The sequence below is a fragment of the Lathamus discolor genome, chromosome 6 (genome assembly GCF_037157495.1).
Source record: "Lathamus discolor isolate bLatDis1 chromosome 6, bLatDis1.hap1, whole genome shotgun sequence".
NCBI lineage: Eukaryota > Metazoa > Chordata > Aves > Psittaciformes > Psittacidae > Lathamus > Lathamus discolor.
The window spans coordinates 46,868,465-46,883,956 of NC_088889.1; the positions used below are offsets into that span (position 1 = coordinate 46,868,465).

The 15,492-nt window shown below is 38.1% G+C and overlaps 1 protein-coding gene across 3 annotated transcripts; it reads left to right on the top strand.

The window, feature by feature from the left end:
• Positions 1–262: 262 nt before the first annotated feature.
• On the top strand, positions 263–13,937 carry ARHGAP11A (Rho GTPase activating protein 11A). 3 transcript variants are annotated; one of them, XM_065686624.1, is made up of 12 exons: positions 263–430; positions 2,975–3,045; positions 3,373–3,469; positions 4,016–4,266; positions 4,795–4,955; positions 5,057–5,203; positions 7,278–7,352; positions 8,058–8,225; positions 9,444–9,579; positions 9,904–10,012; positions 10,819–10,966; positions 11,302–13,937. In XM_065686624.1, exons 1-12 carry the CDS (start codon positions 302–304, stop codon positions 12,870–12,872), a joined length of 3,063 nt encoding a protein of 1,020 aa, XP_065542696.1. In that variant the 5' UTR covers positions 263–301; the 3' UTR covers positions 12,873–13,937. The 3 variants fall into 3 exon arrangements, with proteins under 3 accessions (XP_065542696.1, XP_065542698.1, XP_065542697.1); XM_065686626.1 differs by having other exon boundaries at positions 4,133–4,266; XM_065686625.1 differs by lacking the exon at positions 7,278–7,352.
• Positions 13,938–15,492: the final 1,555 nt, after the last annotated feature.

Here is a 15,492-nt window from a genome sequence, read left to right on the forward strand (position 1 = left end):
CCGTGCTGCCACCACAGCGCCCAACACCAGCGGCCTGGAGGAAGCCCCTTTAGGTGCCTGTAGCGATCGCCTGAAAGCCTTAGTAGTTGTGAGAGGCTGAGAAGGCGTGCAGGAATCAGGCGCCAAGCGAACAACCCGCCCCAACCGTTGGGCTGCGGGGGCCTGATTTCGAATGGGCCAGCGCCCCAATCGGCGGCGCGGGCGGGGCGAGGCGCTGGGTTTGAGTGGTAACGGGTGGTGTGGGCGTGCAGGGAGGTTGTGATGGTGCTGAGTAGGGGGTGAGAGGTGGGGGGGAGCTGGGATGGCGGAGCAGAGGCGAAGGCTGGTGCGGCTGGCGGTGCTGGAGGATCTGCGGACCTCTTACGGAATAAAGGTGAAGTGTGCGAGCTGCCTGGAGGCGGCCGCGCAGCCCCGAGCGGCGGCTGCGGAGGTAAGGGGGGCTGAGGGGGACGGTAACGCTGCGGTGCCTAGGGGGGGACACCCTCTGGCCGAGCAGCGGCGGTGCCCGGCTTTCCGCCGCGGTGGGGTAGGTGAGCTCTGTGGTTGCTGCAATATGAGCAGAGCTAACGTGGGCCTGGGAGCTAGCCTTCCGGCCTTGGTGGGCATCGATTCTGGTATCGGGGGCGTTACCGTAACGCTGTTGTTCCTGCTTGTCCTTGGTAGGGCTTAGCCCTCTCTCGGCGTGGGGGGTCGGGCGGCTGAATCGCTGCGAGGAGGGAAGTTGGTTTTCCCCTTTTCCTCAGCAAGCAAGTGCTCCAGATGTTCCTCAGGGTGGCCATGTCGTGATTTAGTTAGATAGTGGTTTAGTGATGCTAAATTCTTCCTCCTACTCCACACCTGCACCCTTGTTTAGGACATGAATGCTGCGAGGTAGACCGGATGGTGAAGGAAATGATTCCTCTGTGTTGGTGTAGTTGATAGCCACTCAAACACGCATTCATGCCTCTGATCTGTACAAAAGCTTTTTACCCTTTACCGTGCTTAATGTCACAATGGAATTTAAATCTTTGTCATTGTATTATTTCTCAGAATACATATCTATTGTTTCCAAAAGCTTTATGTTTCTTATTTTTACTTGATTCCTTATGTTTCTTGCTTTGAAGAGCTTTGTTTTCATGGTCTCTCAGTATAAGATATGACTATATGTATTTTGGTACAGAGATCTGTGCCCTGAGGAATGAAATCTATCCTGTTACCTTAAATACCTACTTTGAATTTGTTGAAGGGAAAACGTGTGCTTTCTGTCTCAATGCTCTTAATTAAAACTCAACATAACAGATGCCAGTTTATACAACATTGAAGACCATTTCAGAACACTGATTTTCTGGTAGACTCTTAACTTAAAGCGTGGATGCTACTACGTCCTAACCAAGTTCTCTGTGCAACTAATATGGCACAGAACTGAGCATTCTCACAACGAGCTTTCTGTAAGACTGAGATATTACAAAATGCTGTAGTGACCCTTAGTCAATATAAGCCAAGGAAATTGCAAAAACATGCTTGAGTTGTTCGGTAATGCAGAGAGCAAGAGTAAAGTAAAAGCCATATCAAGCATGTGGCTCTAGGCTTTCCCCTCTCCTTTCCACTTAAAGGGAACATAATAAGAATTGTGAATAATAAATGTATGTGATGATAAAAGATGTGTATACAGCTGCCTGTGGTACTTAAATACGGGGAAGAAAACGTATGTCTAAATAACAATTGAGCAAGGTAGGCAAAGGTATAGAGTATATATTGTTTTGCTGCGTGCATGCTATTTCTATTGTAAAGGAACAGACAACTTTTAAGAACTTAAACTTCTGGTGTTTCAAACAAAACCTAGTAAAGTGAGGGTATCGGTTAGAAATATTGAATGTTGCATTACAAGTCACTTGCAGTTCTCTATTGCATAATCTTGTAAATACAAGGGGGGGGACGACGACACGACCCAAAACTGAAATGTTATGTATCTTGGAGTTTGTTTTCTCTTTGTACTTTTAGTAGCAACTTGGAATACAATAGCAATGTTGCTTCTCTTCCCTTACGAGTTATACTTGTTTTCTGTAGGACAAATAGGCCTGGGGTGGCCTAATAGGTTAGTTATTGGTTAACTATTTTCTCAACATGGTCAGCACTTTGAATTTCAGGTATAAATGACTAAGAGGTTTCATTCATCACTGATAACAAGATCATCTGTGTATGATAGCAATCATCTGTTTGGGGAGGGGCTGGATTTCACCTTCAGCAAATACAAGTAGAAAGAGGTGGGGCAGAGAAATAAAAGTACAAGTTGTAACATTGAAATGTGGGCTTTTATAACTGTAACAACTGTGCAGGAATCTTGGATAATTTATTTTTTTTAAATGTTGTAGGTGAACATCAATAGATGCTGAAGGAATTGCTTGTTTTCTAATATGTAACAGATGAGCTGATGTCCAGCTATAAGACAATAGAGTAATAACTGTTTCTTAAGTAAAGATGCTAAATGTAAGAGTTTAGAACAGTTTTCTAGACTACTCTGTTCCGTTTAATCCTTCCTGAATTGGCAATCTTGGGTGCATCAGCTGATGAGGGAAAAAAAAAAATCCCACTTAAAATTAAAAATATATTCCAAGTGTGTTGTGTTGATTTTAAGAAAAATAGGATTTAGTCAATTAAAAAAGGTACAGTGAGATTCTAGAAGAGTCTCATATCCCTGCAACCTTACCTGTAAATGGTCTCCTTGTAAAATAAAAAGTGCATAACATACTGCAGAAAACCTTTCTATTCTTTCACTGTAATCTAGGGTGTTACCTGTAACAGTGTACACACAGATAGCTAGATATGATAGTTCTTTTCCTGACAATGCCTCCTATCTGTCTTATCTGAGGGGCGGACTGTTCTTTGTCTGAACTACCCTTCCCTTTGTACTTTGCGGAATATGTGCTTTTCCTGACTCTATGTAGTTGGTATCCTATCAACTTTTGAAAAACGTTAATTGAATTTTGTGTTTTAGGGTAAAATCTTTGGAATATCTTTTCATGTGTTACCGCAATCACTTGTGCCAGAATATGGTTATATTCCAAGGTAAATTAACACTTTAAATTTATGCTTACTTTGCTCTCTTTATAGTATTGAACTCTTGTCAGAAGAGGGAACATATTTATTCCAAGCCTGCAAAAGCTTATTGGAGATGTAAGAATAGTTTCAGTTGGAGAAGAAGGGATGCATAAGTTAGATGGGAATTCAGAGGCACAGCTATCATTCAATTGTATTTCTTTATGCTACTTGTGATTGGGGGAAAAATATCCTATATATGTTTTATCTGTTTATCACTTAATAGCTTTTCTGGAAAAATATAAGCCTTATTCTGAGTGTCAGAACTATGTTACTGTGTTACTATTTTCTCCTTAGCTTTCTTGTTGATTCTTGTAAGTATTTGGAAGAACATGTTCAAACTGAGGGACTCTTCAGGAAGTCTGGATCTCTTGCTCGTTTAAAAGCTTTAAAGGTATTATTGAAAGTCTTTTTTTTTTTTTTTTAATAAATATTAAATCTGCATTTCACTTGGTCATCTGCATGTTTTAGCTTTTGGGCTCCTTTCAGTTATATTCAAGCTTTAACATTGGAAGTAGACAGGTAATATTACTTGCTTTAGAAATTAGAAGAGCTCTAGCCAGAAACTGGCAAACTTCACTTCCCCCCTCTCCCCACTCCGGGAATTTTTTCAACTTTCTAGAAGGCAAGAGTATGCTTGGGATTGAGCAAATTTATTGGCAGTTACATACATTGGGTACCATAAGGATATTTGTTTAGCAGCGTTCTCCCAGAAGAATGGGCACGTGTGAAGTACGTAAATTAACACATGTGGTGTGACAACATTATCTGTGTCTCTTTGTAGATACTGTAGTTAAGTAAAACATGACGAGGCTGAAACTAAAAAATGGGCAAGATGTGACTGTCTTCTCTGATATGGGCTAGAGAATTAATGCCTGAACTTAGGAATCTTGATGGTATATTGAAGACTTCAAATCATCTTTCTTATGAACAATTTCAGAGTAAACTGGATCAAGGTGAAAACTGCCTCTCAACTGCACTGCCATGTGATGTTGCAGGGCTTCTTAAACAGTTCTTTAGAGAGCTGCCAGAACCCATCCTTCCATCTCACCTGCAGGAAGGCCTTTTCAAAGCTCAGCAGCTAGGAAATGAGAAGAAAACTGCAACTGTGTTGCTGTCATGTTTGATGGATGACAGAACAATCCAAGCTTTGAGATACTTTTTTAACTTTCTGAGAACTGTGTCCCTAAGGTCAGTGTAAAAAGAGTCCTTGTAAAGATCTCCCAGTTCCTTTAATGACTTCTCTTTCCAGGCAATTGCTATAACTTTCTGTGAGTGGTTTATGACTTTATCTGCAGTCATTCTTTAGAATTCAGTCATGGTCTTTTCTTTCATAAATTCAAAGTGTTACCTTAATGAGACTGTATTTTGCTGGAGACTAGACTTTGTTCCATTCTTCCATAGCTGTATTCCTCATTCTTGTTTGGAAAACAAAAGGAGTGCCTGATAAAATTAACATAATCTAAGTGGTGCCTTGCACTCCCCAGAACTGACCAGGGTCTGTAACCTCTTGATTTCAATAACATAGTTGTGTGGTTACTTAGCCTGGGGTGCGTAAGTCTAAACACATTATTCTTGGTATGTAAGTGCTCAAGTGAGTTAGTCCTTTTTTTTTTTTTTTTTTTCTTTTCCAAACTGTATTTGTCTTATTTGCTGTTTCCTCTCTCCACTGCTTATGTCCTGATAATTTGTGTGAACTCCCAACTTTTTCTTGTAAAGATCCAAAGAAAACAGAATGGATAGCAGTAATCTGGCAGTGATTTTTGCTCCCAACCTCTTGCACTCGAATGAAAATGAAAAGATGTCAGCCAGTACAGAAAAAAGAATTCGCTTGCAAGCTGCTGTTGTGCAAACACTTATTGATCATGCATCAGAAATCGGTAAGGTGATAAATGTTTATCAAAATGTCTTGCTTCACATACTTGTACAAGTTTTCAACTTTTAAGGTAATTTAAAAAAAAATATTTCTCCACTAATTCAGGACAAGTACCAGAATTCATCTTGGAAAAGATTCCTGCAATGTTAGGTGTTGATGCCTTTCAGTCTACTCCCTCACTGTGGGGCTATGAAGATGGTGAAAATGAATCTCCTAGTGAATGCAAGAAGAGGAGGCACCAAAGTGTTGGGGGTAGGTATGTTGTCTGAAAGTTTCAGCAACTAAAATTGAATTATTTTGAAACTTGAGGTTTGCTGATTCTAAGCACATGCTGCTTCCATAAGCAGACTAGAGGCCTGTGAAATTTGTTGGGCTTGATTTGCAAAATCTAAACAAGACCTCAATAATATTTACTGTATATTTACTTCACTTGTATTCTGATGTGTCTGTTGTCTGCCAAGGAAGCTGTTTTGCTTGTGTTCACATTTGTGAAACCAGATTAATATTCTGGCCTTTTTGTGGATTCCAGATCCTGTTGCAGAATCATAGGATCATAGAATAGTTAGGGTTGGAAAGGACCTTAAGATTGTCCAGTTCCAACCCCCCTGCCATAGGCAGGGACACCTCACACTAAACCATGCCACCCAAGGCTCTGTCCAACCTGGCCTTGAACACCACCAGGGATGAAGCATTCACAACTTCCTTGGGCAAGCCATTCTTGTGCTTCAACCACCCTCACAGTAAAGAACATCCTCCTTATATCCAATCTAAACTTCCCCTGTTTAAGTTTGAACCTATTACCCCTTGTCCTACCACTGCAGGAGAGTCCCTCCCTAGCATCCTTATAGGCTCCCTTCAGATACTGGAAGGCTGCTATAAAGTAAAGATCTCTTTTTTTCTTGCTAGTTTTGAAATTATACTTGGAAACTTAGGTATTTAAGTCAGATCATGAGAAGGCAAGGATATAAATGGCATGTGTGTTTTAAATTAAGTAACTAATTTGTGGTTTGAAACATAACTTTCAATTTGATATTATTTGATACTGTGTCCTCTGATATGGATGCGTTTGGTTTGTGCATCTGTTTTTTTGGTGTGGGGTTTTTGTTTTTTTTCAGTTAAGCTATTCAGTAGTTTCTTTGCCAAATATGGCCAATCAAACAGTATGATCTCTGTTCTGCGTTTTCTTTGAAGAAATACTATGGAACACATATTCTTGACTTCAAATCCACTGATCTTATATGTATTGATACAAAAATATAAGTATATATTCAGCTCATGTGCCTGGAACATTAAACAAGACAACAATTGAATTTAAGGTTTTATTATTGTATATATTTAGCTGTGGTGTGGTTGTGTTTTGGGGTTTTTTGTTTTGTTTGTTTGGGGGTTTTGTTATTTGGTTTTGGTTGTCTTGTTGTTTTTTTTCCTGTATGTGTATAATCTGCTTTTCCACTCTGAAGAAGGGACATCATCCTGGAGTTGCAAAGTGATAAATATTTGTGAATGTGAAAATTTTGATGAGAAGCAGTTAGAATCAGTTAATTCTGTGGAATAGGTTCTGGTAGTAGGCAGCTTCTACTCTTTGTCCAGACGTAGTAAAGCATAGTAGTATTACACTTTATTTTCTCATAGCTGAGGTTTTTAAACTATCTGATAGCTACTAGACACCATAAAAGAAATACTACAGGCTTGCAGTTTGCTAAGCTTTGCTATGAACTAGGACTGCAGGTTGCAATAGCAACTTAATAAAAATACTTCTATTTTTATACTTTTAAAAACAGGGCAAATGTAAAACTTCATGCAGAGTAAAACTACTCTGCTGGGTTTAATTTTGCCTTCAAAAAAAATAACACCCCAAACCAAAAAAAAAAAGTTCACAGAAAAGTTACATGTTAGTTTCATACTTCTGTTTGGGCCTAACTTGAAAGCGGTAAGAGCTTTTCAGCTTCAAGATGACTGTCTAGTAAAGTGAGGAAGTCACTGAAACTTTGAGGAAGACTTGAATGGATACCTGCTAGATTTGCCCACAATAAATCTCAAGGCATATAATTTTATAATGACCAGTAGAATTTAATTTTCTACAAGAAACTTCTGTCATCCGTGCATAATTTTTTTTTCTTTTCTCTCACAGAAAATAGAATTTTTCAGCTACTGTGAAATGAATAAACATTTTTGTGAGAAGATATATAGTTTTCTTTACATAAAACAAGCATTTAAACTGATTTATTTTTTCTCTCTGAAAGAATACAAGTTAAACTTGAGTTGAAAACAGAGCAAGACAAACTTCATAATTGAATTTGATTCCTTGCTGTGTCTTGTATTTCAGATATTGTTAGTGGAGCATTGAATAAATTTAAATCTAACAGAACACCCTCCACTACACCACAACAAGACAGAAGTGGTAGGTATTGGTGTATTTGTACTAAATAAAACCTATGCAGTATCTTCTGGATTTGTCAGCTATAGTCTACAATTATTTTTTATTTTTTTTTTTTAACTGAAGAGCTAGAACTTAGTTGAAGATAAGTGATTATGTTTTAAGTAGTTTAAAACTTTGAATATAGATATGTATTTGTTGAGGATACTGCATTTACTGTAGTTTTTGGAGCAGCTACAATCACTGCAGCAGTGGGTGTGTGATTCTAGGATTACAGAACTGAACTTGTGCTTTTAATCTAATGCATGCTAAGGCTTCATTGCAGTAGTGCAGCATTTTATCATCTTTGGAATAAATTTGCCAGTACTGAAATTCTTTCACTTCTAGTCTCTCTTAAATAAGATGTCAATTTTTTTTTTTCTTAATACATACTTCCCTCCCCTCCTCCCCTCCTTATATTAGTGTGTAGGTTTCGATTTTCTTTTTTGGTACTCTTACTTTGCAACCAAACAACAAAATAAAACCAACCCCTAAGCTATACTGATTGCTTTGCCCCTTCAAAATGCATGTACTTTGGCTGAGCTTTTACAATGATACTCTTTTACAATAATACTTTTTTTTTTTTCTTTAACTAGAGTTAAAAAACAAACAAAACAACCCCCTATTTATATTTTTGTAAACTCTCACCCTTTTAAGTTGTTTTTGCAAATTCGGCTTTCTTAATTTCAGTCCTTTCATCTGTGACTCCGGTGGTTCTTACTCCAAGTACCAAACGTAAACTTCCGGCTGACTGCGCCCAGGGCTTGTCCAGCAAGAAGAGACGATCTTTAAAGCATAGTTTTGCTTTTGAGTTGTTACCAAGTAGCATTTTCACCAGCAGCTCAACACCAGCATCAGGTACAGTGTCTTCACTTTTTCCTTGCTGCTTGAAGAGGTTGTTTCTGGCTTCTAAATGTACTGACTTTTGTTCTTGTTAGGCAGTCATTGATAAACTTCATGTAACAGTGCTCCTTGCACTACTTCCCTGCCTTAGTCTGTGTTTATGTTCATCGCTGGCTGTTACGTTACGTGGGTTGACCTAAAGCAAAACCTGTTTCTTGTTTTCTGTTCTATTAATCTCTCAAATTTGCCATTGTTATGTTTTTATCTTTTTCAGTCCCTCTGTATCATCTAGGTTGTACTCGTGTTTGTGTCTTAGCACGCAAATCTGTGAAGACTTCCTATGCTTCCAACCTTTTGAAAGTAGTAGTCTTCTCTCTCCTAAATACTTAAATAGCAGGTCTTAGCTCTAACTGAAATGTAATTGTTGCCATTATAAAAGTTTTTCTTGAATCCAATCACCTTTTGTTTTCTCTAGATCCTAAAAAACCCTCAATCTATAGGGGTAAAAAAAAAAAAACCAAACACTTTTGACAATGCTTTAATATCACTTCATTCTACTAGAGTGCTTCCAAGTATTCTGCAAATCCTGCTTTATTTTTGTTTGGTTCCTTAATGTGATGCCAACTGAAGTTGGAATGAAAAAAAAATTCTGGATTGGCTATGTTTGTTTTTGCTTGAAGATCAGGGCCTTTTTTCCCTCAGTTGAGAATTGCTTTGTTTTATTAAACCATTTCATGCTCATCATGAAATTCTTGTTTCTATGGATAAGCAAACTAAATCAGTAACGCTTCCCAAAAACAGAAGTAATGCATCTCTTTAATAAAAAAATGTTGAGTAGAATAGCAACTCTTTCATTTGTTGTTGCTTTAACTGTTCTGGCTAGGTATGTAAAAGAAGCACACTGCAAATAATATTAAGGCTGAGTCTGTTTTTTCTTATTAAGCTCTTAAGTTTGAGGAACTTATCTGATGATAGTGTGGAAACTTGAGGTAGTAATACCAGTAGCATGCAATTGATTGCATTCTTCTGCTTCTATGGATGCTATAAGCAACAGCTTTGTTTAATATTAAAGAAAAGTGGAAGTCAAAGTAATTTCAAGCCAGCACTCCACAAAACAAGCAAACAAATCTGTGCTGTTTAAAAACTTATTCCTTATTGTATTAACTGTTAAGTCTTCATCTGAAAAAAATGTGACTATTTTAAGATCATGCAAATATGGTTTTGTTCCCATAGTTCATTTTGAAGCAAGCCCATGTGTGTGTCTTGAGTCATCGCAAATCTCACTGTCTCCTTCAACTGCTGGTGAAAATCATCTGTCTAGTACAGGGAACAGAAGAAGTAAAAGACATGCAAGCAAAAAATTATACAGGTAATTTGTCTTAGCTCTCAAACTAAAGATAAATTGGAAAGGTAGGTCTAGAGCCCTTGACGAATATGTGTAAAATCTCAATCTTGTTTGGTGTTCAAAACATACCAAATTTTTATAGTATCTTAAAATCACCAGGTCTTCTAATGTGGCAAAATGGAGCTAAGCAAAAGATCTCGTATAGTAACCTTTTGTGCCTATTAGGAAAGCTTGTCAAGAAGGCAATAGAAAAAGTAGAACTAGAGGAAATAGCCATGAATAAGTGTCAGTATGTTTTCATTGCTCTCCTAAAGAGTTAGTGTCACTTCTTCCCCTCTGTCCTCCCAGGGCTGAATCAGGAAAGACAGGTTGTTTTTCTCCCAAGATTAGCCGAAAAGAAATGGTTCGTAGGTCATTACGCTTGAAGTTTGGTTTGGGAAAAAACAACAGAGAAATGGTAAGTATTCTGCTTCTAACCTAGTTGTCTTGTTCCTGTGCATATTTTAATCCCAAATTTTGGGCACTGTAGTTTCAGTAGCAGGAAGGACCTACTATCAAGGACAAGAAGATTTAGGTTTAGTTTCATAGTAGTAACTGCTCAGCTTGTTCTGGGTTTGGCTAGGGGAGGAGACAGATTGGATAGCTGACCCGAACTGACCAAGGAACTGTTTGACAGTATCATTCTCACCAATAAAACTGGGATGGGTTGAGTTTTTGCAAAGTAGCCACTACTCATGGTTTGCTGGCATTGGTCTACATGTCATGAGTGACAGATTTTGTGTCACTTGTGGGTTTTTTGTTTTTTTGTGGGTTTTTTTGGGTTTGTTTTTTTTTTTTTTTGTTTTGTTTGGTGGGGGTCTTTTGGGGAGGTTGGGGTGATTTTGCTTCCCCTGCACCTTTTGCCTTTCCAATTTTCTCCATCATACTGCTGGAGAGTGGAGGGAATGAGAAAGTGGCTGGATGGGAACTTACCTGCTAGCTGGGATTGATATGCCACACTTGTGATCAGTTGGTCTCAGTTTCTGAAATTCTAATATTGCAGAGCCTATGCACAGAATTGCTTTGTTCAGAGCGTGGTTAAGCCTACCTTACTGCAGGTGGGTTGTTCCCCACCTAGGTCTACAGAGAATTAAGGGCAAATGAAGTATAGCCAAGAAAAGTCTGCAAAGGTTGATTTACGTAGACTTTTCCTTGGAGGTTCCTCTGTAAATGATATTCCAAATTACAAGTTCATATGAAAGTAATTAATGCCTTTTGTTCAAGAATATTGTATCAGGATGTGCAGTTGGTAATAGATCTGAAAATATTGGAAGGCGTCTTGCAAGTCAACAAGGTTTGGAAAACAGAACTGAATGCGCAAAAAAAGATGTACTCTTCAGCCCATGTGTCAGTGAAAAAGTCCCTAAGAAAGGTGAGCATCTAACAGAATGCTTTAGCTGCGGGAAACTTTCTTTTTTCTAAAGCAAAAGTAACTTTATGAATGAAAGTTAGTGGCTTATGGGGAAAAATAATCAGTTTAGGACAAGCTTGTGTTTCTAGTGTATTTTAGTAGTCCTCTTGTTAAGTGAGATGAGATGTGATTTCAGTTATTAATATTACAATCTTTTTTAATATCTCTGAAACTTAAAGGAGCAATAGCATCTTTAAATTCAGTGCTGCTTTGACAGTTAAGGTTTTAAGCAAGAATTTTGCCTATAATCATTACCATCATGAAACAGCAATCTTAAACACTGTATTTATTTTAAGGTTCAAAGAATGTGAGCAAGTCAGAAGAAAACTTGCTAACTCCAAAATGTCACAATAAAGTTGTTCATCGAATGTCATGGAATAGTCCTACTGTTTCAGATTCTCAGGTGATCAGCAAGAATGAGGAGATTCTGCCAGGACACCCTAAAACGGGAATCAGTTCTTCAGAATCTGTTTTGGTATTTGGAAAACTACCATTAACTCCAGACGAATTCAAATCCACAGCTGCAAGCAAACAAGACAACAGCTTGCAACTTAGTGAAGAGGAAAGTAATTTGACTGCAGAAACACTGCTGAAAGTTAAGCAAGCTTTCTCTGCGTCTGGAAGTAATCCTCACAATTTGAGAGGTGATACAAAGTCTTCCTTCTCAGATGTAGCAGATGAAACATTAAAGGAAACCTCATGTGTCAGTGGGATCAGTCCAAAGAAAGAGTTGTTAGCTGAAGAAGTTTCTGAACATCTAGCGAATACAAAATCCAGAGAGATGTCACACCAATTTAATCAATCTTATGCTGTTGATAAACAGCAATCAAAAAAAGATGAAATTAAACTTTTGGGGAAAAGAAACTTCAAAACTTCTATTGAGATTGAACTTGAGGTCCTGAAGCCAGTTATAAAAAATGTAACAGAACTTCCTGTTCCGCAAGTACTGGCCAGGGAAGACAAGTTGGCTGTTCAGAACAGTCCATCAAAAGATGACTTAAACAAATTAGATTCCTTTGGAAGAAAAGAGGGAACAGAATTAATGCACTCACAAACAGCTGAAAACTGTATGGTAAAATGCTGTAATGTGGAAGAAGGTACTGCTAAATTTCCTGTGGCTGGACAGCTTCCTACTTCACAGTTGCCTAAATCGCAAACTGAAGTAGGCAACCAATACTTGCAAGCTGAAAGTTCTGATAAAACTTTAACTAAGCCATCAACTGTTTCTGATCATGGAAAGGTTTCTGATCACATACAATGGTTCAACAAGCTTTCATTAAATGATCCAAGTTCTGCAAGCAAAACTAAACCACCTCTTAAGTTTCAACGTACTCCTGTTAGACAGTCTGTAAGAAGAATTAATTCCTTATTGGAGGCTAACAGACGATCTGTAGGCTCTCAGCTGCTTAAAGCAAGTGAGGTTGGTTCACCACTTGTTAAGTCTTTGAGCTATGATTCTGCACTATTGTCCTGCACAGAAAAGCCGTCAAAAAATTCTGTGGCTTTGCCACTCAGGAGTGAAAGTACATATGACCAAGTTTGTGTATCTCATAAGCAGCTAGATTTAACATCCAAATCATGTGTCAGGCTGTTAAATCCATCAGACAAGCCTGATGTTTCTGTCAGGACTGCTGAAATCCATGAACAGAAAGTGACTGTTCATCCATCAAAGTCTGTTCTGGAAGATCTAACCAATCAGAGACCAGTGAAATCCAGTTTAAAAGGTAATGCAAATATAAATATTCCGGAAAAATCTATGATCACAAGAGGTGCTCCAGGGAAAGAAAGAGTTTGCTACAGAGGCTCTCCAAAGAATCCAATATCTAAAGTGAAACTGCTACCAGCTGCAAAACCTGTAGACTTATGAGATCAAATATGACGGTTAATTTGGCTTATTGTAACTTGGTTAACCTCTGGAAAATCTAAATTTGTATGATTAATGTTTTAGCTCTATTTGTTGGGGTTTTGGTTTTGTGGGTTTTTTTTTTTTGTTTGTTTGTTTGTATTTTAACTTTTTAATTTTTTAACTGTATGAGTCAAACTTGTACAAATAACAGTTTATGTTGAGGTTTTCTTCATTTACTGAAACTTTTCCAAACGTTGGCCAATTTACCCATCTGAAATTAACATCTAAAACAAAAATAACCTGGTTTTACAAATGTTTGTATTAGATCCCACACTTGATTATCTCAGCTTCTTAAAACATGCTGCATCTCCCAAAGTTTTTGCAGTATTTAGACTAAGTACAAAGTTGAAAAATTTCTGATGTTTAAAACAAAGCTAAGAGACATGAGAAAGAAAATGTCTTGATGCTTGTGTATTGGTAGTTAAATCTATTTACTGATTAGTTTTAAGTGTATTGTAGCACTACTTTGTTGGATCTTATACCAGGTCTGCTTCTTTTGGGACAGTATATTTCTATTGGAGTAAAGTGGGAGAATGTATTTAGACATATGTACACACTGGAGAATTATGGGAACACAGGTAAAATAAATGTGCGGGTCATTCATGAAGTGACAAGTCTTAAAACTTCATCCAGCAATGTGTTCTGCAATAGGTACCAAGTATTTTCAGTTGTGAGCAGTAAAATGTTTTTATCTTAATATGGCAGGGTGGTTTTAACTTATTTTTAGAGCAAAAGAACAGTGTTAAGTAGATGTTGCAGAAGCAGGTTTTAGATGCTGATAATGTTGCAAGAGATGAATGTAAGAAGCCATAGTGTGTTAAAAGTTGATTTGCACAAGCAAATGTTTACATCTTTTGGAATTAGAACTGTTCGTTTGTCATCGGTTGTAAAATAATTTAAGAGTAAACACTTGAAACCATTTGTTAGCTTTCTGTATGTGCGAATTGCTTATTGGCAGAATGTAAGAGTTGAAAACGCTGCATAATTTCAGTTTTAATAAAACCATTGGTGGTGTTCCTTTTCTGACCCTGTTCTTCTATAATAACTTAGAAATTTAGATTATGTTGTCATATGTGGACTGTAGACATCAAAAAGGAGTAAGTCTGAAAATACTTAGGTCAGAAGTGATTCTGTTCTGGCTCTTCGTTCATAATGGATACATGTTGGTAAGTCTCATAACTAGCAAAAAGATGGTACAACATAATTTAGCAGGAGACGAAAAGAATAGTTCTGCTTGCTTGCTTTCTATTCTCTGCCTCCTTCTGCACATACCTGCCGACTTCCTAGCTAGATCAGTTCAGCTCAGTGATCTGGTAGAAACCTCGTGCCCCCATCAGCCCAGTTGAGCTGCCTCCTTTAGTTTCTAGATTATTGTCAAGATCTAACACTAGAGAAGCAGTCATGAGAGGGTCTTAAGGTTGCTTGATGTTGTGGTTAAGTACTGGAAGCTCCAGTTTAATGAAATAAGGAGCCAATGTTAATAGTTCACCACCATCAAAAGAGGCAGCTGCTTCTTGCCATTCTCAGGAACATGCGCCTACCCTCTGCCTTTGGTTGGTGCTGCTGGATCCCTCATCAGGCTGTAGGCACCAGAGTACCAGATTTTGTATTCTATCACTGAGGTAAATAAGGCTCAGCAAAGCAATTGCCAGCTGTCATAGCTGACACAAGGAGGTAGAGATGGAAAATCACAATGTCACAAGGAAGAAAATAAATTGAGTCCTATAATAGTGAGGTGTGATATCAATTTGTGTTTGTTTGCAAGAGCAAGCCTTGAGGGGTTTTTCCTCTGTTAATAGCTACCAAATATTTTGAATGCTCATGTAGCTTTGTCATGGACAAAGCAGTAACGTATTTTTGATCATCAATGAAAGCTGGTCTTGAACATTAGAAAGGGAGACTTTGGCAGGTGTCTGACAAACAAGTCCCTCAGGCACCAGGAAAGACTGTCAAAGTTGAGACTATTTTTAGCATTTTCACAGAGCAGTTCAAGTACATGTCCATTTATATAAAGTTTATTTTGGTTTTGAGGGAGATTAGGAGCACTGAACGGCCAATGGAGGTCCCTAGTGCTTAATCCCGTAAATTGCAGCCATGTATAATGTACTAGGGAAGAGCAAAATGAGAGAGTAATCTGCATTTGAATGTGTAGTTTGTGGATTTGTTGTGGTTTATGGGGTATAAATCTCTGAACATTTCTGTAGTTATCCTAAAATGTGTCACATTCATGTCAGTAGTAGTGAAGATGTGACATAGAGTAGTTTTTAGAAATTACTGTTTTGCCAAGTGCTAATAAATGACAGACTCCATTTAGCAAGATCCTTTTATAGTTGCCTTTTTATCAGCCTCTGCTATGGATGGTATATACACATGCGCTTAACCTGGAGTCCTCTGCTGCAAGTGTTTAGCGATGGTTACCATATTGTTACCTGGTATACCTGCAGTTAGGTGATGCTATCATTCTGCAAGTCGACCATTGATCATATTATTCTGGGGAGAGCAATCACAGCAGGAATACGGACAGTCACAGGGCAATGTCTTATTCCTGTAACCGTCAATCCATCAACAGCCTTCAGTCTAT